The sequence below is a fragment of the Trichomonas vaginalis genome, chromosome I (assembly GCF_026262505.1).
Source record: "Trichomonas vaginalis G3 chromosome I, whole genome shotgun sequence".
Taxonomy (NCBI): domain Eukaryota; phylum Parabasalia; order Trichomonadida; family Trichomonadidae; genus Trichomonas; species Trichomonas vaginalis.
In genome coordinates, this window is record NC_067203.1 from 10,752,531 (window position 1) to 10,778,698 (window position 26,168).

Genomic DNA, 26,168 nt, shown 5'->3' on the forward strand with positions numbered 1-26,168 from the left:
TATATACAATTAAATTTAATTATTGTATTTGTTACTTCAGAAAAAACTGCACTTATACAGATTCTCTTGATTTTTCGCGAGTGACAAACGAATTAAAGCTTCATTTGATATCACCTGGTGAAAAAACTTTGTCAACAAGACCTCAAAATCTTATATTGTTATAGATAAATCGAATGGTTAATAAATTTATCAAAAATTGACAGGCTGATTTTCAACCCACAGAAGGTGCGCAGTTCCTTGGTGACAAACATTGGATTGCACAAGATGCAAGATGCTTCGTTAATGGAAAAAAATCACATAAAATGGAGAAATTTGAAAATTTAACTCAAAATGATGAGAGGATTTAAGGAGTTCTATAGCTCCCTTTCGTAAGATTGGGAGCTATTGAATTCCTCAAGCGAAGAAAGACTTTGCTGATCTTCTGATCATCAGAAGCCAAAATGAAAATTAAAATTCAATTGCAATTTATATCTTATGTTCAGCAATGAGTATGCTTACATACTTGTGTCGGCCAAATAGAAACAAATTTTATTTCCAATTTTATTTTATGATCAATCGTGTAATTAGTTTATGATATTAGTAATTTAAATAAAATATAAATTAAAAATCATAAATCAAAATTTGATCTGATTAAGGTTATAGTAAACTCAAAATTCTAGAGTTTTGAGAGTGCCAATAAACTCTATAGGCCTATATATATCTATATTTTAAAGGAGAGGTTACGCCATAATATTTGATATTATAAATTATTAATTTAAAATAAAAGTAGAAAATGAAACTAATTTTATTCTAACCTATATAAATATATCAATAATCTAAAATGATTATAGTCTGAACTATATTTTACCAGATTATCAAATATAAGAGAAATGAAATAAGGCATAAAAATATCATAGCATAATTATTGGATAAATGCATTAATAAATTATTTATTTCATAATGAGAAAAAATCAAAATAAGAAAATGAGCATAATAATAATTTAATTAAAAACAAAAACAATAAATAAAATGTAATTTTCGTTAATCAAAGTCATCAATGTCTTCGTCTTCTGATTCCCATTCGGACTTGAAAACTTGATAATCTCCTCCTGGTACACTCTGAATGAATTTTTTGTATTTGTTCTGTTTTTTAGAACCTTTTGTAACAGTTTTTTGTTTCAATATCATTTTGGAGTAACAATTCTCTTCAAATGATTTGACACAATCTTCTGGAAGTGGGGAAAGATGTAATGCTTTTTGTATATCTCCGAGAAAATGCTCTGGATCATTCCATTCTAAGATTGCAACGTTAACTCTAATGTTAATGTTCTTCCAGGCTCTTGATTTGTCCAAATAGCATGCAATTTTGGAGTTAAACGCTTCATTCATGCAGGTAGATCCAATGGAAGAAACTTTGGAAACTATGGGTGTCCATTTGTGAACCCAGTCATAGAGCATGAATTGAAGTTGGATCGAATTGACACCTTTTTGCCATTCAAAGCATTTGTAATTGTGCGGTTCGCAAAAAGAATGATTGCCTACGTAATGGTAGACACAATTCTCCCACATTTTCGTACGTTTGTCAATATTTTCTTCGGCAAAACATGACCAAAGCCACATACTTAGGCTTGCATTCAGACCCCAGAAAGGTCTCTCTATTTTTTCAATCTTCTGAGTCTTGTCGTTGAAAACTTCAACTGTCTTATGAGAAGCTGAGAACTTTGTAAAATCTTTTGAGATATTTTTTGATACATGACCTGGATCGAATCTTTCAAGATGAGAGACGCCAAATTCTTTAAAGACAGAGACACTTTTGTTATCTCGGTCTTTAATAATCTCTTTAACATCTTTCAAGATATTGTATTTCTTTAATTGCTTCAAGATGATTCGAGTTCCAGCACTTTCCATATTGTTGGAAGCTCCGGAATACTGAGCATGCTGTCTGTTTCCACCAATATGGTTGATGTTCACGCATGCAAGAACTCTTTTTGTGACAGCATCGAGCGCAGTTACTGTACAACTTGGCGAGTTTCGCCTGTGCGTCCATCTTGCATCAATGGATAAGTAACCACTGAAGGACTTTCTCGACAGCATTAGGGAAATACTTTTAAGTCTTCTAATCTTATCGTCACAAAATCTCTGTTGTCTCATGACACCACTCTTCACAGGGGGCTTAGTTCCACAAAGAGAAAGAAAGCGAGCACCTTTTGTATATGGCATTCCGGTCATTATGCAAGCACCAAGCATCTGTCGCGCTGAGAGTCGACGACGTTCGTGGAGTAAAATGTTATGCATTGCCTTTGTTTTCCGTTTTGGGTGAACAATATGGCCCATACAACAAAAAAAAATGAAATCCCGCCAAAAGTGAAAATTGAATAAAAAGTAATAATTAATAAATATATACTATATCATTAGATGAATATTTTGGAATAACATTTTAAAATCGAGGTTTTTCAATGGATAACGGTTCAATCAAAAATTTGACCCCATTTTAGAATCTATATTAAAAATGGAACATTTCTGTCGTTTCAAAATTCCAAAATAACGTTTCTATTCCTCTCAAAAGTAAAAATAAACTTTATTGGGGAAAAAAATATTTTTATTTTCCAAAAAAAAATGAAAACCTTAAATGCAAATCTAATTTTGATGCTTTTGTTTGTGATTTTTTGGATTTCGAAAAAAATTTGAAATTTCAGACAAGTTACCATTAACACTAATACGTTTCAGCGAGTCGGTCCCATCAGAGAAATTTTCATAAATCGGCGATATAATTTATTATTTCAGCAAAATATTCTCAGATCCAACTAGAATAAGGTCAAATTATACAAATTTAGCAAAGGCTAGTTATCCTACCTATTCAATTAACTTTAATTTTAAATAATTCAAGACAATTCTCAAAATTACCTTAATAATCGCGTTCTCTTCGCAAAATGACGATTCATCATTCACTACCAGCATAACTGAGGGCTTGTGCTCACAGAATAATACAGATAATTTACTTATTAATGCAAAATTTAGTACCAAAAGTTAATCATAGAAGATACAAAAAAAGTTTCTTTATTTTGTTTGCTGATTGGTAAATTTACCAAATCTAAAAAATCCAAAATTGAATGCTATTGAATTTCATGTTTATGTAACATATACTATTTATTATATAAGGAATAAAAATTTTATAGTTTTAATCAAAAATAAAGGTGTACTAAATGCATACAAAACAAGGTATTTTTTACTCATCCAAAATATGTTAACAGTGCTATTTATATAATCAATATCCGAATTTCGAAATCATTTTGATGAAATCTTCATTTTAAAATTGAGTTGACTGTTAAAATCATCCGAGAAGAGGGATTATCTCAATGAAAAATGCATAAAATAGCAAACGCACAAGATGGCACTATGCAGCTTTATATTGTTATACAGGATGAACATATAAAATGTTTGGAAAACACTTACTTCGTTCTACAAATGTGTATCTCTTTATATCAAAGATTCTTCTCAAATTATTGAGAGACTTCTCTCAAAAAAAGGAAAATTTGATAACTAAAAAAAATTATGGCATAACCTCTCGTTTTGCATAGATATATTTACATGGTCACAGAGCTTATTTTCATTGTCAAAACTTAAAAATTTCGTAATTTATAACCAAGTTTTTTAAAATCTATATTTAATAAAGATTCTATTTTTTCTTATTAAATTTCAAAAATGAGGGGGTTCGGAATCGTCCACAAATTGCCGAAAGGGTTTTTGCCAGTTTTGAATCCGCTTATTTTTATCGACCAAAATTATAATAAATATAATTTTCGATAAGTATTCTACCCAAATGATTCTTCAAAAAATTATTTTTCGGATTTTATTCCGTAAAAAAACGTTACAGAAAACGCTTATAAAATTTCGAATTTTCCCTAAAAAATTCAGTGCAGGTCGATTTAAGAGATTTTTCAAAAATAATCATATCAGTAGATAGAGTATAATATAGAGAAGCTTTATGAATAACTTAAAATCCGGGAAACTCAATATTCAACGAGAAAAACGCTTAACGAATCTCATTTTTGGTGTAAACATCACAAAAAATTGAGAAGGCTTTCTGGTCGGAAGCCTCCTTTAAATTTTTTATTGATGTTTAATTGGATTTCGAAAGTTTTTGGCGACAAAGTTGATCCTATTGTTCAAGCACTTACTAAAGATCAAGAGCTATTAGATAAAGTTGAAATTCTTAACAAATCAACTGAAAATTTCGAAGATAATAAAGAACTCCAATTCATCGCACTCTCAATATGCCAGGAAATCACAGGCATTCTCAAAAACATCAAAATTCATAATAAAATTGATGATACTAGGCAAATTCAACCTTTTATTGATGTTGTTCCGAAATTGACTGCTTATTTTCTTATTGATCAAGAAATACCAGAAACTCAGATAATAATCATGAAATGCTTAATAATACTTTATATTATATCTGATACATTCCCTTCAGAAAATTTAATTCCAAAATATATAACGAAATTATGCAAATTATATCCAATTTTTGTACAAGAATCTTTAAATTTCGAGCATACCATACGCCTTTTCCTAACAAATCAATCAATTATTCAACAATTTTGCTCAACATCATTTGCGAAATTCTTTATCGATGAACTACTGACATCCGATGAGACCACATACAATACACTATGGTTCACAAAATGCTTACATAAGTACTCAAACAATCTCAAATTAATTTATTTCGATAAACAATCATTTTTACTAGAATTTTTTGCAGCAATGTCAGATGACAAGATTACTGAGGCTCAAATAAGTTCATTTACATCATATTTTTGCTTTTTATTGCGTTTGGGCTCTAATTTCGATCCTTCTACGTTAAATTTGTTTTTGGAACTAGATGGATTATCAAAAATCATAAATTACTTACTTAAAAGAAGACCTGTGGCAATTACTTGGTGCTTTACTAAACTTTCTACAACTAATTTTCCACAATTTAATCAGAATGTATACGATTTCATGTTAAACGAGATTAAAAACAAGCCAGACAACTTTTTAGCAGGAACGATGCTTCTTGGCGTCTTTTCAAACCTTTTGGAAAGTTATCAAGGATCTCCAAAAGATCTTGAGAAAAATTTCACATTTTTAGAGTTATTCCAACCATATCTGACTAATAATATCAGTGGGATCCTGATTGGAATCAATTATTTCAATGCATTAGCATCTCGAAATTATCCAGGCATGGGACGAGCCATTACCTTCATATTCTCAGGTATCACAGCCTATACAATCGATATGGGTACTCTGACGGACTTTTTCAAACACGTTCAGCACTTAATTGAAAATAAATTACTCAGATTAGAAGATGTAGGCAACACAGGCTTCATAGACTATTGTTTCTTCATTAGTAACACTAAGCAGTTCACGGAGCTCCTCATGAAACCTACTTTTCTCTCAATTTTGAGTTCAATAATTCGATTATACGATTTTGGAATACATTGGAAGATCTTCAAAATCGTTTTATCGAAGGAACATGACTTTCCTCAGTACGATTTCACAGATATCTGCTTGAAACTGTTCCAAGGCGAAGACGTAAAAGTTTTAATGAATCCTTTGTTGAAATACATCGGACAGAACCCTTCTGATGCTCTTATTTCCATATTAATGTCATCATTCATGCAAAATGAGGACTCTGTTTCTATTTTTGTCAAAGAAAATGGCATGGAATGGATATCTCAGCTAATGGAGAAGAAATTCTTCAATCCTTCATCACTTACTATCTTTATATCATCAATGTTACACATGTCATTCGTTCCTGAGATAAGTTTATGGATAAATTCTCAACCTTTGGACAGTATGATATTTTCTCTCTCGGAAGAGATGGTTTTTCACTTGGTTTATGGTCCAAATGTTATCTACCAATTATATATACAGATTCCAAGCCTCCTTCCTTTATTAAATGTTAACAATTTGGAATTAAATCCGTATTCTCAGTATATATCCTCGAAATACGGGTTTTCGGAGTTCATCCGCCATAAGAGTCCTATAGATGGTAACCACATCATCAAAGATTTAGCCAATCGTTACATTATTCCTTATCAATTCTGTTTTCTTCTGAAAAACTCAAAGAAACTTGTTGAATTCGCCGATAAATCCTACGACCACTTCAGCATGTTCCAGTTAAACAAGAATACTGCTGATCCTTATTTTGTCATTCCAGAAAATTGCAAAGCGATAAGCTTCTGGATAAAAACGGAGCACATAAATGAAAAGAGCATAAAGATCATGTCATGTTCTGCTCTATCTCTTTCCGTTAATTCCAATGAGGCGACATTTAATTTTCTTGGTCAGGACTATTCAGTGCCTTTTAGCGAGAACGAGTGGACTTTTATTGTTATAGCAATTACGGTCGTTAATAATAGGAAGGTCATGTATCTTACATGTGGTTCTAAAACTTATGATATCAAATACTCCCAAAATATCGATCAAATATCCGAAATCGTTATGGGATCAAAACAGAGCTTATCAACAATATGGTATTTGGGCTCTTCCATTAGACTTTTCTCTGCATTTCACCCTTCAATTCTTTCATTGAAGCATAACGGGCCAAGTCTAATGAGAATCTCTAAAATACCATCAGAGTCATTAGTAATCACGCCGTTTTCCAAGATCAAACAGATTGGAAAAGGCGCAGTTCTCGTCCCTTACAATGGTTTTCCTTCTTTCATCAAGAGGAAACGCCATTTCATAGAGATGATTGCAGAAATATTGGTATCAAAAGACAAAGATCGTATTAACGATATTTACGAAACATTATTAAATTGTTTCGAAATATTCCAAGGAAAAGTAATGGATTTTTGGATCCACATTGTCAGAGTCATCAAAGAAAGGCATGAATTCATTTCTATTGAGAATATTTCTTCAACAATTTCCATATTTATCCAATATGCAACTCAAGGAATGATAGAATCCAATGTTCAGCCTCTTATCTATGATATCAACATGTGGACATTATACCACGACGAACTCTACAACCAGATAATGCAGAAAATGAACAAAAGCAATGTTTCGTCAAAAATTTTCCAGTCAAATTTTGTCAAAACGATAATTTCCCTTTTTTCTCTTGAGAAAAATGAAGAGAAGCAAGAGCATTACTTAGATATCTTCTTTGCAAGGTTAGAACTCGAACCTTCCCTTGATTTATTTAATCATTTATATTATTTGATCGTTTCTTATAACAGTAATCCTCTTGTCATCTCAATTATCTCTCACTTCAAGAATATGATGAAGAAAATCAACTGCGATTTAGTTTCAGAGGTATTTAATTTCGATTCTTGCTCATCTTTGTTGGCAGTGCTAGATTCATCGATGCAAATCGAAATAATGGAGATAATGACATATCTGGCATCCTCAAGTCCAAATTATTACCAAAACAATGATGTATTTTTATATTATATTTTATCTTTGTCAAGTCAGAGGTTTACATGGATAACAGCATTGTGCTTAATATATGGAGAGAAATACCAAGAGAATTTGACCGTTTCGAACTTTACCTCCAAAAATGTGAAATATCCAGAAGCAATTAAGTTAATTGTTTCCTTAACATTGATGTCCATATTCTTCCATCAATTATCTCCATGTTTCCCACCGGAATCCATCAAACCGGAGTTTAAATCTCTGAATGAAATCACGACAGAAGTCGAAAAGTTCCTGATAAAGCTTTTGGAGAGACAGCCTGATTTATTTAAGACAGATGATTTATACCAGACTCTTTTGTTCTTTATTCCTACATTATTTTCCCCAGAAATTGCAAATTTCTTTTCAATGGCAGAACCTTATGAGATTGAATCATTACCATTATTCCAAAATAAGCATTACAAGACATTATCACGCATCTGGGATATCTCAGAACATTATATGGACTCACTCATTGTTTCAAACGAGAACACATTCTACCAATCTAGTGTTGCTCCACTCATGTCTATGTATGCTAATGTTGGGAGCATTTTATTTGAAAATTTTTCATATGACAACAAAGGTTTCTTACCAAGTTACCATTTTAACACTAATTATATTAATATCTCCGAATTTATTGGTAGTTACATCCTAATATTCCAAAACCAACCAGATAAATTCAAGGAAATCATTGATTGTCTTATTGTTGATTCGGAGTATAAAATGTATTCGCTCACTATTGACATTGTTTCATATATTATGACTCATATCCATAAATATGACATCAATATGTCTACGCTCCGTTATTTAGTTCTTTTCAATTTATCAATTATTTCAAAAGTTTTATACAACTTCTCTCGCTTTCCACTTTATATCGGATTCATGCATCTTATTTATAACATTTCAGGCCTCACAATCAGTGATCCACGAATTTATTCCGATATTCGATTTTGTTTTGCTATTATTTTGAACTTCATTACTTCATCAGAACTTTCCGAACTATCTAAAGAAATCAATCAAATTCCAAACTTCTTTTCCAAGGTCGAACCATTTTTATCAGATCTTAACTTAGTTCTTTTCACAACACTTAAATTCATCTCTGCCTTACAGGACAAGAGTTGTGATTCTGACAAATTCATTACTGATTTCTTCAAAATCATTGCAATTCCTCAATCCATGTCCAACAACCAAAACAGCAGTAATTTGATCGATGCATTGACCATCCAGAAGTTCATGGTCGGTATCAAACTTTTAACGACAGGCGGCACAGGTTCATTCAACCGTTGGTGTGTTGATAACAGCGAAGTATTTTAATAACTCTAAGAAAATCATGGTTGAAGCATGAACGAAATACTTATCTATTCCATACTCAGATATTGATTTCATTCCACTTGATAAATCATACTCAAACATTTCCAATTTTACAAATATTTTGACCGAAAAACTTTCAGAAATCCGAATCACATTTTCCTCCACTTTTTATTACTTATCAACATTTATCGAACACACTATCCAAAACAACATGCGATTTCTTGAGCGTGATTTCTATTCAGCATGGCTCAATTTCCAAGTTGGCTGTCTTTCTTCACCATTTTATCATACGCACAAATCATTTATTATTTCTAGTCTCACATGGCCTATGTCCACACCTCGTGTCATTACACCATGTCCATGTACACTTCCAGATGTTAAATTCGGCGTTCCTATCACCGAAAAAGACTTTGACTTCGAAATTCGAAATCCTACATTTTGTTTTCACTTCGATAGTTTGAAATACACATATTTGATTCCTTTTAACAAAATTAACTTCGATTGCAGCATCAAAGATATCATCACACCTACATCATTCTCCGAAGTTATTTCTACATCAGGTCATTCTCTTTTGACACCTTTGAAACTGTTTTTGGTGAACGTGACGAATTTGTTTGTGTTTTTTGTAGTCGTTTCATGCGATTCAACCAAATCCTTCCATGTTCAGTTTTCTGCACTAAAGATAAGTTCTTTGTCATCATTAACTCCAAAGTTAATAACAACCAACTTGAATTAATCAATGATATCCAAAGTCCAATCTTGTTTAGAACTATTAGTGATCCAATCAACATCGGTATGTTCGGTAAGTCATCTCTTTTCTGCGGTCATTTTGTTCTTGATATTGAATTTGAGAACGTCATGGGCTCATTCATTCACATGTGGAACCATCTTCCCAAAGCATTAGTTATCACCATTTTCAAGTGCACAGAATTCATTTTGATTTCTAATGACGATGACACATTTCCAGCATTCTTTACTAAAGAATTACAATCACGATCTAGTACATTCTCACAGAGCTTGCCAGACAAACCACTGACATTCTTCAACCAGACATTAGACAACGCTACTAACCTATGGTCTAATGGTCACCTTACATCACATGACTACTTATTATTTTTGAATTCACATGGTGGTCGGTCATTTTCCGACTTAGCTCAATATCCAGTTTTTCCGTGGATATTTCGGATTGTTTGAATGATAAGTCACCACGTGAATTCCGCGATTTAACTAAACCTATGGGCATGCAAACTCTTGATCGTGCACAGTACTTCGAGAGTATCTACAAAGACTCAAACGGTCAGTATTTCTACGGTCAACATTATTCTATGTCTGCTTCTATCCACTTTTATCTTGCTCGTCTTCCACCATATTCACTTTGTGAATGGGATTTACACGGTGGATGGGACCACGAACACCGTACATTCCAAGACATCAATGGTACATGGCAATCATGTTCACGTACTAACAACGCAGATGTTAAAGAACTTATTCCCGAGTTTTTCGACATTCCGGAATCATTTTTGAATCCTAATCATTTCAACAGTGAAAACGGTAACGAATTCAAAGTCGACCTTCCTGCTTGGGCTAAGTCCGCCGCACATTTTGTTCATGCACATAGATTCTTTTTGGAGCAATCACATGACATTAACAAATGGATTGATCTTATCTTTGGTTCATCACAAATGGGTCAATCGGCTATTCAAAGCAAAAATGTTTTCTTGCCAATCTCATACCAAGTTGCTCCATCACCGACGAAAACTTTGATACACTTACACTTCAATTACAGAACTGGGGTCAATGTCCAATTGTTTTGTTCAAGAAACCACATCCTTCTCGAGATAATTGTGTCATCCAAACTACGACAACTCTCTTCAGTGATCTTGATAACATCCAAATTGCAGAAACACATTTTAAGTACAATCCATTGAAAGTTGATTTTCATCTCAGTGATGGTATTCATAGTTTAGAGATCAATCCATCACAACTCAACATTATTTACAAGAGCAATTCTAAGAAAACATTTTTCAAAGATTCATCCATTTTTTTTCAGAGAAAGTCAGCAAATCATCAAACAACTGCTTCATTGTTGTTGATCTCAGTGTTTCAGTTTCCATTTGCTTCAGATTGTACTTCAAAGGTAGTCAATTATCCGAAATCCGATGCATTTCTAGTTTCTCAAACGACATTCCTCCTATCTCTACTTCTGTTAATGGTAATGATTTTGTTGCTGCTTCCATGTTTGACAGACACATATTGACATGGGATATTTTGAGATCAACAATCCAAAATAAAATCAGTTTCGAAGAACAATTGATTGATTGCGGCTTTGATGAATATAACGGGTTATTATATGTTTTGTCTATTTCACGACTTTATGTTTACACCGTTAATTGTCTGTTTCTTTCCGAAATTGAATTAACGAAACGCTCATGTAGTCTCCTTGTTTTAGATTTTGATCGATGCGACCAAGTTCGTCCAGTTGTTGTTGGTTATTCAGATGGTTCAATTTGTGTCTTCAATTTGAATGCCGAATTTAACAAAATTGAAGTTATTTATGAAAAATCTATCTCACATTTTCCAATTGTTCATTTAGTTATGGACAGTTCGAAACAAGCTATTTATGTATATGATTCAAACGATTCATCATTCACTATATACAATACTATGAAATATGCACTAAATACGAAATCTAATTCATTTGATTAATAACATTTTATTATGATATTTTATTATGATATTTTATTATAATTTTTTTATTTTTGTTTGTTTGTTATATATATTATATATTAAACTTTATTTGTTTGTTAACCTTTTTTACTGTTATTGTTTGAAAATATTCATATCTTATTATTGTATAGAAATAGAAATTAAAATTTTATTCAAGAAACTGGACGTGTGTTAAGACAAATAGTAACAAATGAGAGTTGGATGTATTTAAATTTATAAAAGAGATAGAAATTTGCTGTTTCTGGCATCAACAGAGGAATATTGATGTTTTCAATAGAGATGTATTGAAGAACATCAATCGTTGTTTGATCATAAATTCCTGTTTTATTATCATAGTGAACATAAACTCTTTTCGGTCCAAAAAAATATTTTAGTTGAATTTGATAAAACTGTTCTACGAGTAACATACAAATGACTTGTGCGAGTAACCTCAAATTCATGATCTGTGTCAACAAAAAATTTTCCTGGAATGAAAATGTTAAATATTGGATCCAGGTAAAAAAAAACTTATTGGATATTCATCCAGAGTAGCATCTTTTATAAATAATTCATAACCATATGAAAATGAATTGGTGCTGCTTGGAAATGTAATATTTGTTAAAAATGGACAATCACCAAATTCATTCCATCCAATATATCTTAAACTACCAGAAAATGTGATACTTGTTAAGTTAATGCATAAATAAAACCCATTATCGCCGATAGTTAGTGAATTACCTTTGATTGCGATTTCTTTTAATGAAATGCATAGGCTAAATGCTTCTTTTCCAATAGATGTTATACTTCCTGTGATTGTAACATTTGTTAGTTCTGTAGAATTATAAAATGCACGATCTCCAATAGAATTTACATTTCCTGTGATTGCAATATTTGTTAAAGATGTAAACCAAGAAAATGCTTCTTTTCCAATAGAAGTAACACTTCCTATGATTGTAACATTTGTTAGTGATGTACAATGATGAAATGCATAATTATTAATAGAATTTATGCTCCCTATAAATGTAATACTTGTTAAGTTTGGCAAATCCGAAAATGCATCCATTTCTATAATTAATGCATTCACTAATATTGTGAAATTTGTGAGTCCACAAAATGAAAATGATTCTCTCCCAAGATATGATATGCTTCCTAAGGTGGTAAAATTTGTTAAACTTGTGCATGAATAAAATGCTCGATATCCGATTGAAACAGATTTACCGAGAATAATGATGTTTGTTAATGATGTGCATTGTTCAAATGTATTATTTCTGATATATGTGATTTTATCTGGAAATATGAAGTTTGTTAATGATCTACACCGTGCAAATGCATTATTGCCAATATATGTGATTTTATCTGGAATTGTGAAGTTTATGAATGAACCACCAGAAAACATACCATCTCCAATATATGTAATGTTACTTAAGATTTGGAAATTTGTTATTGGATATCCTACAAATGAATAATTTCCTAAGTATGTTACATTTTTTGGAATGATAATATTTGTAAGTCCACTATTAGAAAAAGCACCATCTCCAATGTATGTTAATTTTTCTGGGAAATTGATGTTTTTTATCTTACAACTACTAAATGCATAGTCTTCGATATATGTTAATTTTTCTGGAAATTGATTGATTGGAGAGCCGTAACATAAAAGCAATTAATTCCGATACTTAATATATTTTGAGGAAAAAAACTGTTTCCAAGTTACGACATTGTTCAAATATTGATCCATTGAGAAATTGAAGTTTATTACAATGACTGAGATTTGCAAATTTAATAGCTGTTTGATAAAAGCTGTTATTACATATACTGATAAGTTCACTCTCTTCTTCGAAACTAATTGATGTGATGTCATTTTGACAATTAGCGAATGGAAGTGGTATTTCTTCATCAGATATTTCTTTGACAGTCTTAGGGATTACAATATCACCACTTGATCTATAATCACATGCAATAAGAACTTCCTCTTTATCGTCTCGATAATAAAAATTTTGAGAACTAGAACTTTCTGAAAGTAGAAAACAAAACAATATAAAATATATTATTTATGTATTATTTATATATAATTCAAAAATATCAATTTAAATACTTGATTTTAATTTTCAAAGTGAAAATTTTTCAGAGGTAGATTATTCATAATGGAGAATTGTCTTATAAAAATTAAAAAGAAATGGAAAACGAAAATCTTAATTTGTAAAGATGTTATTTTTTGAAGTTGGAAATTGGAATACGCAAAAAGTGAAACAAGAAGGAATGATGAAGAAGATTTAACTAAGTCAAATGAGTGATTTTGTCATTTAAATTTATTCGATGGTGTATAGGAGCTGAGAAGTGACGATTAAAAGGAATGTATGTTTTAAGTCAGATGGGATGATGGTGGATAGAGTGTGATTCGTTCAATGGGAGTATGTAAATTAGCTATGAATATATCTGCATAAAATATGTCTTATTCAACAACCATTCTTAATAAACTTCAAAAAAATTTCAAACATTCGAATTTTCAGAAAATTTAACGTGCAAACGATCAAGGAAAATCTCTTAAATTTGGCTTTATGCAATCTTCGTTCAAATTGCTATGATTTTTAAGTCTCATCACACTCTTCAATGCTCGATTTTTAAAAACTGTTTAAAAATGGAGCTTATATTGAAATAGTGTAGAGACTAAAAATTACCACAGACTATTTCAGAGGATTGAGTTGCCACTCAATCCTCTGAAAAGTCTGAGGTAATTTGCAAAATTAAATTGATTTAAATTTAAAAATCGAAATATATGTCCTATTTGTAATAATTATTAATAATGGAACTATAATCGATTAATGAAAAGAAGTTTTGCTCACAATTTTTAAAGTGATTTGAAATATAAATATTTATCAAAATAGCAAAATTGATTAGATAAATACATAATTAATTTCATGTTCGATAACTTATATCTGAAAATTGAATTCTTTCAATTTAACAAAATGAATATATAGAGGTTTGAGCTTTATCATAGTTTCTCAATTTAAATAATATCGAAATGGTTAAATTCACTTAGAGAACAAACTAACGATTTTTAGGGGAAAATAAAAAAAGAATTAAATCAGAAATACCATTCGATGTAGAGTATTACTTAAATGTTTGCTTCTCAAATAATTTGTGCAACAAAGATTCTATTCAACACCCTGTATGACCGTTTATATCGTAAGCATATTTCCATCAAAGATGGAACTCATTTTTATACCTAAAAAGTGGCAGCTTAGTATATTGTTTCTGTTTTATCTTATCATCGAAACAGAATTTTTCCATGTTATTAGTCTGAAACAATGATATATTAGTGACTAAAGAATATTGATGATTTTCTACGAAATCCATCTTTATTTCCATATTAAACATCCAGAAATTGATTTTACTTTTTTTTCTCTCAAGAGTTCTATCAATCAGTACTGTCTCTACCCCATAGACGCATTAATATTTATAGTAATCTTATGCTATAAATATATTTTACTGATAAAATGTCTCCTAAAATCGTAGTTCTTTGTTTTCAAACACAACTTACTTCGAACAGATCTCTATATCATCATTTTTAGGCACAATATTATCTGTTAAACACATATAATGCGTACAATGACCTTTTATTTTTGATTATAAAATTGTTTTTCCCCAGAAATTGCAAATTTCTTTTCAATGGCAGAACCTTATGAGATTGAATCATTACCATTATTCCAAAATAAGTATTACAAGACATTATCACGCATCTGGATATCTCAGAACATTATATGGACTCACTCATTGTTTCAAACGAGAACACATTCTACCAATCTAGGTGTTGCTCCACTCATGTCTATGTATGCTAATGTTGGAGCATTTTATTTGAAAATTTTTCATATGACAACAAATTTCTTACCAAGTTACCATTTTAACACTAATTATATTAATATCTCCGAATTTATAGTTACATCCTAATATTCCAAAATCAACCAGATAAATTCAAGGAAATCATTGATTGTCTTATGTTGATTCGGAGTATAAAATGTATTCGCTCACTATTGACATTGTTTCATATATTATGACTCATATCCATAAATATGACATCAATAGTCTACCTTCGTATTTAGTTCTTTTCAATTTATCAATTATTTCAAAAGTTTTATACAACTTCTCTCGCTTTCCACTTTATATCGGATTCATGCATCTTATTTATAACATTTCAGGCCTCACAATCAGTGATCCACGAATTTATTCCGATATTCGATTTTGTTTTGCTATTATTTTGAACTTCATTACTTCATCAGAACTTTCCGAACTATCTAAAGAAATCAATCAGATTCCAAACTTCTTTTCCAAGGTCGAACCATTTTTATCAGATCTTAACTTAGTTCTTTTCACAACACTTAAATTCATCTCTGCCTTACAGGACAAGAGTTGTGATTCTGACAAATTCATTACTGATTTCTTCAAAATCATTGCAATTCCTCAATCCATGTCCAACAACCAAAACAGCAGTAATTTGATCGATGCATTGACCATCCAGAAGTTCATGGTCGGTATCAAACTTTTAACGACAGGCGGCACAGGTTCATTCAACCGTTGGTGTGTTGATAACAGCGAAGTATTTAATAACTCTAAGAAAATCATGGTTGAAGCATGCAACGAATACTTATCTATTCCATACTCAGATATTGATTTCATTCCACTTGATAAATCATACTCAAACATTTCCAATTTTACAAATATTTTGACCGAAAAACTTTCAGAAATCCGAATCACATTTTCCTCCACTTTTTATTACTTATCAACATTTATCGAACACACTATCCAAAACAACATGCGATTTCTTGAGCGTGATTTCTATTCATCATGGCTCAATTTCCAAGTTGGCTGTCTTTCTTCACCATTTTATCATACGCACAAATCATTTATTATTTCTAGTCTCACATGGCCTATGTCCACACCTCGTGTCATTACACCATGTCCATGTACACTTCCAGATGTTAAATTCGGCGTTCCTATCACCGAAAAAGACTTTGACTTCGAAATTCGAAATCCTACATTTTGTTTTCACTTCGATAGTTTGAAATACACATATTTGATTCCTTTTAACAAAATTAACTTCGATTGCAGCATCAAAGATATCATCACACCTACATCATTCTCCGAAGTTATTTCTACATCAGGTCATTCTCTTTTTGACACCTTTGAAACTGTTTTTGGTGAACGTGACGAATTTGTTTGTGTTTTTTGTAGTCGTTTCATGCGATTCAACCAAATCCTTCCATGTTCAGTTTTCTGCACTAAAGATAAGTTCTTTGTCATCATTAACTCCAAAGTTAATAACAACCAACTTGAATTAATCAATGATATCCAAAGTCCAATCTTGTTTAGAACTATTAGTGATCCAATCAACATCGGTATGTTCGGTAAGTCATCTCTTTTCTGCGGTCATTTTGTTCTTGATATTGAATTTGAGAACGTCATGGGCTCATTCATTCACATGTGGAACCATCTTCCCAAAGCATTAGTTATCACCATTTTCAAGTGCACAGAATTCATTTTGATTTCTAATGACGATGACACATTTCCAGCATTCTTTACTAAAGAATTACAATCACGATCTAGTACATTCTCACAGAGCTTGCCAGACAAACCACTGACATTCTTCAACCAGACATTAGACAACGCTACTAACCTATGGTCTAATGGTCACCTTACATCACATGACTACTTATTATTTTTGAATTCACATGGTGGTCGGTCATTTTCCGACTTAGCTCAATATCCAGTTTTTCCGTGGATTATTTCGGATTGTTTGAATGATAAGTCACCACGTGAATTCCGCGATTTAACTAAACCTATGGGCATGCAAACTCTTGATCGTGCACAGTACTTCGAGAGTATCTACAAAGACTCAAACGGTCAGTATTTCTACGGTCAACATTATTCTATGTCTGCTTCTATCCACTTTTATCTTGCTCGTCTTCCACCATATTCACTTTGTGAATGGGATTTACACGGTGGATGGGACCACGAACACCGTACATTCCAAGACATCAATGGTACATGGCAATCATGTTCACGTACTAACAACGCAGATGTTAAAGAACTTATTCCCGAGTTTTTCGACATTCCGGAATCATTTTTGAATCCTAATCATTTCAACAGTGAAAACGGTAACGAATTCAAAGTCGACCTTCCTGCTTGGGCTAAGTCCGCCGCACATTTTGTTCATGCACATAGATTCTTTTTGGAGCAATCACATGACATTAACAAATGGATTGATCTTATCTTTGGTTCATCACAAATGGGTCAATCGGCTATTCAAAGCAAAAATGTTTTCTTGCCAATCTCATACCAAGTTGCTCCATCACCTGACGAAAACTTTGATACACTTACACTTCAATTACAGAACTGGGGTCAATGTCCAATTGTTTTGTTCAAGAAACCACATCCTTCTCGAGATAATTGTGTCATCCAAACTACGACAACTCTCTTCAGTGATCTTGATAACATCCAAATTGCAGAAACACATTTTAAGTACAATCCATTGAAAGTTGATTTTCATCTCAGTGATGGTATTCATAGTTTAGAGATCAATCCATCACAACTCAACATTATTTACAAGAGCAATTCTAAGAAAACATTTTTCAAAGATTCATCCATTGTTTTTTCAGAGAAAGTCAGCAAATCATCAAACAACTGCTTCATTGTTGTTGATCTCAGTGTTTCAGTTTCCATTTGCTTCAGATTGTACTTCAAAGGTAGTCAATTATCCGAAATCCGATGCATTTCTAGTTTCTCAAACGACATTCCTCCTATCTCTACTTCTGTTAATGGTAATGATTTTGTTGCTGCTTCCATGTTTGACAGACACATATTGACATGGGATATTTTGAGATCAACAATCCAAAATAAAATCAGTTTCGAAGAACAATTGATTGATTGCGGCTTTGATGAATATAACGGGTTATTATATGTTTTGTCTATTTCACGACTTTATGTTTACACCGTTAATTGTCTGTTTCTTTCCGAAATTGAATTAACGAAACGCTCATGTAGTCTCCTTGTTTTAGATTTTGATCGATGCGACCAAGTTCGTCCAGTTGTTGTTGGTTATTCAGATGGTTCAATTTGTGTCTTCAATTTGAATGCCGAATTTAACAAAATTGAAGTTATTTATGAAAAATCTATCTCACATTTTCCAATTGTTCATTTAGTTATGGACAGTTCGAAACAAGCTATTTATGTATATGATTCAAACGATTTATCATTCACTATATACAATACTATGAAATATGCACTAAATACGAAATCTAATTCATTTGATTAATAACATTTTATTATGATATTTTATTATGATATTTTATTATAATTTTTTTTTTTGTTTGTTTGTTATATATATTATATATTAAACTTTATTTGTTTGTTAACCTTTTTTACTGTTATTGTTTGAAAATATTCATATCTTATTATTGTATAGAAATAGAAATTAAAATTTTATTCAAGAAACTGGACGTGTGTTAAGACAAATAGTAACAAATGAGAGTTGGATGTATTTAAATTTATAAAAGAGATAGAAATTTGCTGTTTCTGGCATCAACAGAGGAATATTGATGTTTTCAATAGAGATGTATTGAAGAACATCAATCGTTGTTTGATCATAAATTCCTGTTTTATTATCATAGTGAACATAAACTCTTTTCGGTCCAAAAAATATTTTAGTTGAATTTGATAAAACTGTTCTACGAGTAACATACAAATGACTTGTGCGAGTAACCTCAAATTCATGATCTGTGTCAACAAAAAATTTTCCTGGAATGAAAATGTTAAATATTGGATCCAGGTAAAAAAAAACTTATTGGATATTCATCCAGAGTAGCATCTTTTATAAATAATTCATAACCATATGAAAATGAATTGGTGCTGCTTGGAAATGTAATATTTGTTAAAAATGGACAATCACCAAATTCATTCCATCCAATATATCTTAAACTACCAGAAAATGTGATACTTGTTAAGTTAATGCATAAAAAAACCCATTATCGCCGATAGTTAGTGAATTACCTTTGATTGCGATTTCTTTTAATGAAATGCATAGGCTAAATGCTTCTTTTCCAATAGATGTTATACTTCCTGTGATTGTAACATTTGTTAGTTCTGTAGAATTATAAAATGCACGATCTCCAATAGAATTTACATTTCCTGTGATTGCAATATTTGTTAAAGATGTAAACCAAGAAAATGCTTCTTTTCCAATAGAAGTAACACTTCCTATGATTGTAACATTTGTTAGTGATGTACAATGATGAAATGCATAATTATTAATAGAATTTATGCTCCCTATAAATGTAATACTTGTTAAGTTTGGCAAATCCGAAAATGCATCCATTTCTATAATTAATGCATTCACTAATATTGTGAAATTTGTGAGTCCACAAAATGAAAATGATTCTCTCCCAAGAATATGTATTGCTTCCTAAGGTGGTAAAATTTGTTAAACTTGTCTGCATGAATAAAATGCTCGATATCCGATTGAAACAGATTTACCGAGAATATATGATGTGTTTATTATGATGTGCATTGTTCAAATGTATTATTTTCTGATTATATGTGATTTTATCTGGAAATATGAAGTTGTTTAATGATCTACACCGTGGCAAATGCTATTTGCCAATATATGTGATTTTATCTGGATTGTGAAGTTTATGAATGAAACCACCAGAAAACATACCATCTCCAATATATGTAATGTTACTTAAGATTTGGAAATTTGTTATTGGATATCCTACAAATGAATAATTTCTAAGTATGTTACATTTTTTGGAATGATAATATTTGTAAGTCCACTATTAGAAAAAGCACCATCTCCAAATGTATGTTAATTTTTCTGGGAAAATTGATGTTTTTTATCTTACAACTACTAAATGCAATAGTCTTCGATATATGTTAATTTTTCTGGGAAATTGATTGATTGGAGAGCCGTAACATAAAAGCAATTAATTCCGATACTTAATATATTTTGAGGAAGAAAAACTGTTTCCAAGTTACGACATTGTTCAAATATTGATTCCATTGAGAAATTGAAGTTTATTACAATGACTGAGATTTGCAAATTTAATAGCTGTTTGATAAAAGCTGTTATACATATTACTGATAAGTTCATCTCTCTTTCTTGAAACTAATTATGTTAAAGTCGATGGTAATTTGTGATGTCATTTTAAATTAGCGAATGGAAGTGGTATTTCTTCATCAGATATTTCTTTGACAGTCTTAGGGATTACAATATCACACTTGATCTATTCACATGCAATAAGAACTTCCTCTTTATCGTCTCGATAATAAAAATTTTGAGAACTAGAACTTTCTGAAAGTAGAAAACAAAACAATATAAAATATATTATTTATGTATTATTTATATATAATTCAAAAATATCAATTTAAATACTTGATTTTAATTTTCAAAGTGAAAATTTTTCAGAGGTAGATTATTCATAATGGAGAATTGTCTTATAAAAATTAAAAAGAAATGGAAAACGAAAATCTTAATTTGTAAAGATGTTATTTTTTGAAGTTGGAAATTGGAATACGCAAAAAGTGAAACAAGAAGGAATGATGAAGAAGATTTAACTAAGTCAAATGAGTGATTTTGTCATTTAAATTTATTCGATGGTGTGTATAGGAGCTGAGAAGTGACGATTAAAAGGAATGTATGTTTTAAGTCAGATGGGATGATGGTGGATAGAGTGTGATTCGTTCAATGGGAGTATGTAAATTAGCTATGAATATATCTGCATAAAATATGTCTTATTCAACAACCATTCTTAATAAACTTCAAAAAAATTTCAAAACATTCGAATTTTCAGAAAATTTAACGTGCAAACGATCAAGGAAAATCTCTTAAATTTGGCTTTATGCAATCTTCGTTCAAATTGCTATGATTTTTAAGTCTCATCACACTCTTCAATGCTCGATTTTTAAAAACTGCTGTTTAAAAATGGAGCTTATATTGAAATAGTGTAGAGACTAAAAAATTACCACAGACTATTTCAGAGGATTGAGTTGCCACTCAATCCTCTGAAAAGTCTGAGGTAATTTGCAAAATTAAATTGATTTAAATTTAAAAATCGAAATATATGTCCTATTTGTAATAATTATTAATAATGAACTATAATCGATTAATGAAAAGAAGTTTTGCTCACAATTTTTAAAGTGATTTGAAATATAAATATTTATCAAAATAGCAAAATTGATTAGATAAATACATAATTAATTTCATGTTCGATAACTTATATCTGAAAATTGAATTCTTTCAATTTAACAAAATGAATATATAGAGGTTTGAGCTTTATCATAGTTTCTCAATTTAAATAATATCGAAATGGTTAAATTCACTTAGAGAACAAACTAACGATTTTTAGGGGAAAATAAAAAAAGAAATTAAATCAGAAATACCATTCGATTAGAGTACTTAATGTTTGCTTCTCAAATAATTTTGTGCAACAAAGATTCTATTCAACACCCTGTATGACCGTTTATATCGTAAGCATATTTCCATCAAAGATGGAACTCATTTTTATACCTAAAAAGTGGCAGCTTAGTATATTGTTTCTGTTTTATCTTATCATCGAAACAGAATTTTTCCATGTTATTAGTCTGAAACAATGATATATTTAGTGACTAAAGAATATTGATGATTTTTCTACGAATCCATCTTTATTTCCATATTAAACATCCAGAAATTGATTTTACTTTTTTTTCTCTCAAGAGTTCTATCAATCAGTACTGTCTCTACCCCATAGACGCATTAATATTTATAGTAATCTTATGCTATAATATATATTTTTACTGATAAAATGTCTCCTAAAATCGTAGTTCTTTGTTTTCAAACACAACTTACTTCGAACAGATCTCTATATCATCATTTTTAGGCACATATTATCTGTTAAACACATATAATGCGTACAATGACCTTTTATTTTTGATTATAAAATTGTTTTTCCCCAGAAATTGCAAATTTCTTTTCAATGGCAGAACCTTATGAGATTGAATCATTACCATTATTCCAAAATAAGTATTACAAGACATTATCACGCATCTGGGATATCTCAGAAATTATATGGACTCACTCATTGTTTTCAACGAGAACACATTCTACCAATCTAGTGTTGCTCCACTCATGTCTATGTATGCTAATGTTGGGAGCATTTTATTTGAAAATTTTTCATATGACAACAAAGGTTTCTTACCAAGTTACCGTTTTAACACTAATTATATTAATATCTCCGAATTTATTGGTAGTTACATCCTAATATTCCAAAATCAACCAGATAAATTCAAGGAAATCATTGATTGTCTTATTGTTGATTCGGAGTATAAAATGTATTCGCTCACTATTGACATTGTTTCATATATTATGACTCATATCCATAAATATGACATCAATATGTCTACGCTTCGTTATTTAGTTCTTTTCAATTTATCAATTATTTCAAAAGTTTTATACAACTTCTCTCGCTTTCCACTTTATATCGGATTCATGCATCTTATTTATAACATTTCAGGCCTCACAATCAGTGATCCACGAATTTATTCCGATATTCGATTTTGTTTTGCTATTATTTTGAACTTCATTACTTCATCAGAACTTTCCGAACTATCTAAAGAAATCAATCAGATTCCAAACTTCTTTTCCAAGGTCGAACCATTTTTATCAGATCTTAACTTAGTTCTTTTCACAACACTTAAATTCATCTCTGCCTTACAGGACAAGAGTTGTGATTCTGACAAATTCATTACTGATTTCTTCAAAATCATTGCAATTCCTCAATCCATGTCCAACAACCAAAACAGCAGTAATTTGATCGATGCATTGACCATCCAGAAGTTCATGGTCGGTATCAAACTTTTAACGACAGGCGGCACAGGTTCATTCAACCGTTGGTGTGTTGATAACAGCGAAGTATTTAATAACTCTAAGAAAATCATGGTTGAAGCATGCAACGAATACTTATCTATTCCATACTCAGATATTGATTTCATTCCACTTGATAAATCATACTCAAACATTTCCAATTTTACAAATATTTTGACCGAAAAACTTTCAGAAATCCGAATCACATTTTCCTCCACTTTTTATTACTTATCAACATTTATCGAACACACCTATCCAAAACAACATGCGATTTCTTGAGCGTGATTTCTATTCATCATGGCTCAATTTCCAAGTTGGCTGTCTTTCTTCACCATTTTATCATACGCACAAATCATTTATTATTTCTAGTCTCACATGGCCTATGTCCACACCTCGTGTCATTACACCATGTCCATGTACACTTCCAGATGTTAAATTCGGCGTTCCTATCACCGAAAAAGACTTTGACTTCGAAATTCGAAATCCTACATTTTGTTTTCACTTCGATAGTTTGAAATACACATATTTGATTCCTTTTAACAAAATTAACTTCGATTGCAGCATCAAAGATATCATCACACCTACATCATTCTCCGAAGTTATTTCTACATCAGGTCATTCTCTTTTTGACACCTTTGAAACTGTTTTTGGTGAACGTGACGAATTTGTTTGTGTTTTTTGTAGTCGTTTCATGCGATTCAACCAAATCCTTCCATGTTCAGTTTTCTGCACTAAAGATAAGTTCTTTGTCATCATTAACTCCAAAGTTAATAACAACCAACTTGAATTAATCAATGATATCCAAAGTCCAATCTTGTTTAGAACTATTAGTGATCCAATCAACATCGGTATGTTCGGTAAGTCATCTCTTTTCTGCGGTCATTTTGTTCTTGATATTGAATTTGAGAACGTCATGGGCTCATTCATTCACATGTGGAACCATCTTCCCAAAGCATTAGTTATCACCATTTTCAAGTGCACAGAATTCATTTTGATTTCTAATGACGATGACACATTTCCAGCATTCTTTACTAAAGAATTACAATCACGATCTAGTACATTCTCACAGAGCTTGCCAGACAAACCACTGACATTCTTCAACCAGACATTAGACAACGCTACTAACCTATGGTCTAATGGTCACCTTACATCACATGACTACTTATTATTTTTGAATTCACATGGTGGTCGGTCATTTTCCGACTTAGCTCAATATCCAGTTTTTCCGTGGATTATTTCGGATTGTTTGAATGATAAGTCACCACGTGAATTCCGCGATTTAACTAAACCTATGGGCATGCAAACTCTTGATCGTGCACAGTACTTCGAGAGTATCTACAAAGACTCAAACGGTCAGTATTTCTACGGTCAACATTATTCTATGTCTGCTTCTATCCACTTTTATCTTGCTCGTCTTCCACCATATTCACTTTGTGAATGGGATTTACACGGTGGATGGGACCACGAACACCGTACATTCCAAGACATCAATGGTACATGGCAATCATGTTCACGTACTAACAACGCAGATGTTAAAGAACTTATTCCCGAGTTTTTCGACATTCCGGAATCATTTTTGAATCCTAATCATTTCAACAGTGAAAACGGTAACGAATTCAAAGTCGACCTTCCTGCTTGGGCTAAGTCCGCCGCACATTTTGTTCATGCACATAGATTCTTTTTGGAGCAATCACATGACATTAACAAATGGATTGATCTTATCTTTGGTTCATCACAAATGGGTCAATCGGCTATTCAAAGCAAAAATGTTTTCTTGCCAATCTCATACCAAGTTGCTCCATCACCTGACGAAAACTTTGATACACTTACACTTCAATTACAGAACTGGGGTCAATGTCCAATTGTTTTGTTCAAGAAACCACATCCTTCTCGAGATAATTGTGTCATCCAAACTACGACAACTCTCTTCAGTGATCTTGATAACATCCAAATTGCAGAAACACATTTTAAGTACAATCCATTGAAAGTTGATTTTCATCTCAGTGATGGTATTCATAGTTTAGAGATCAATCCATCACAACTCAACATTATTTACAAGAGCAATTCTAAGAAAACATTTTTCAAAGATTCATCCATTGTTTTTTCAGAGAAAGTCAGCAAATCATCAAACAACTGCTTCATTGTTGTTGATCTCAGTGTTTCAGTTTCCATTTGCTTCAGATTGTACTTCAAAGGTAGTCAATTATCCGAAATCCGATGCATTTCTAGTTTCTCAAACGACATTCCTCCTATCTCTACTTCTGTTAATGGTAATGATTTTGTTGCTGCTTCCATGTTTGACAGACACATATTGACATGGGATATTTTGAGATCAACAATCCAAAATAAAATCAGTTTCGAAGAACAATTGATTGATTGCGGCTTTGATGAATATAACGGGTTATTATATGTTTTGTCTATTTCACGACTTTATGTTTACACCGTTAATTGTCTGTTTCTTTCCGAAATTGAATTAACGAAACGCTCATGTAGTCTCCTTGTTTTAGATTTTGATCGATGCGACCAAGTTCGTCCAGTTGTTGTTGGTTATTCAGATGGTTCAATTTGTGTCTTCAATTTGAATGCCGAATTTAACAAAATTGAAGTTATTTATGAAAAATCTATCTCACATTTTCCAATTGTTCATTTAGTTATGGACAGTTCGAAACAAGCTATTTATGTATATGATTCAAACGATTTATCATTCACTATATACAATACTATGAAATATGCACTAAATACGAAATCTAATTCATTTGATTAATAACATTTTATTATGATATTTTATTATAATTTTTTTATTTTTGTTTGTTTGTTATATATATTATATATTAAACTTTATTTGTTTGTT

The 26,168-nt window shown here is 31.3% G+C and overlaps 6 protein-coding genes across 6 annotated transcripts, besides 2 other annotated features; 3 read left to right on the top strand and 3 right to left on the bottom strand.

Moving 5' to 3' along the window:
* Positions 1-336: 336 nt before the first annotated feature.
* Positions 337-447: a mobile genetic element.
* A 187-nt stretch (positions 448-634) lies between these two features.
* Positions 635-3,609: a mobile genetic element.
* TVAGG3_0965320 (uncharacterized protein) lies at positions 1,021-1,368 on the bottom strand (the record flags this gene model as incomplete). The annotated part of the gene is made up of 1 exon (XM_051253550.1): positions 1,021-1,368. The coding sequence occupies one exon, from the start codon at positions 1,366-1,368 to the stop codon at positions 1,021-1,023; it is 348 nt and encodes a 115-aa protein (XP_051079124.1).
* Positions 1,635-2,313, bottom strand: TVAGG3_0965330 (zebrafish ch211-108c17.2-related family; the record flags this gene model as incomplete). Its single annotated transcript, XM_001325374.2, has 1 exon — positions 1,635-2,313. A coding segment is annotated over one exon (679 nt), but the record flags the coding sequence as incomplete, so codon positions are not given.
* Positions 3,610-5,199: 1,590 nt separating the features above from the next.
* TVAGG3_0965340 (platelet formation protein family) lies at positions 5,200-8,727 on the top strand (the record flags this gene model as incomplete). The annotated part of the gene is made up of 1 exon (XM_001325373.2): positions 5,200-8,727. One exon carries the CDS (start codon positions 5,200-5,202, stop codon positions 8,725-8,727), a length of 3,528 nt encoding a protein of 1,175 aa, XP_001325408.2.
* A 2,833-nt stretch (positions 8,728-11,560) lies between these two features.
* TVAGG3_0965350 (antigen BSP-related family) lies at positions 11,561-13,053 on the bottom strand (the record flags this gene model as incomplete). Its single annotated transcript, XM_001300662.2, has 1 exon — positions 12,204-12,826. A coding segment is annotated over one exon (623 nt), but the record flags the coding sequence as incomplete, so codon positions are not given.
* Positions 13,054-15,520: 2,467 nt separating this feature from the next.
* TVAGG3_0965360 (platelet formation protein family) lies at positions 15,521-18,717 on the top strand (the record flags this gene model as incomplete). The annotated part of the gene is made up of 1 exon (XM_001300663.2): positions 15,599-18,486. A coding segment is annotated over one exon (2,888 nt), but the record flags the coding sequence as incomplete, so codon positions are not given.
* Positions 18,718-21,977: 3,260 nt separating this feature from the next.
* TVAGG3_0965370 (platelet formation protein family) lies at positions 21,978-26,062 on the top strand (the record flags this gene model as incomplete). Its single annotated transcript, XM_051253551.1, has 1 exon — positions 22,943-23,596. One exon carries the CDS (start codon positions 22,943-22,945, stop codon positions 23,594-23,596), a length of 654 nt encoding a protein of 217 aa, XP_051079125.1.
* Between the last annotated feature and the right edge of the window lie 106 nt (positions 26,063-26,168).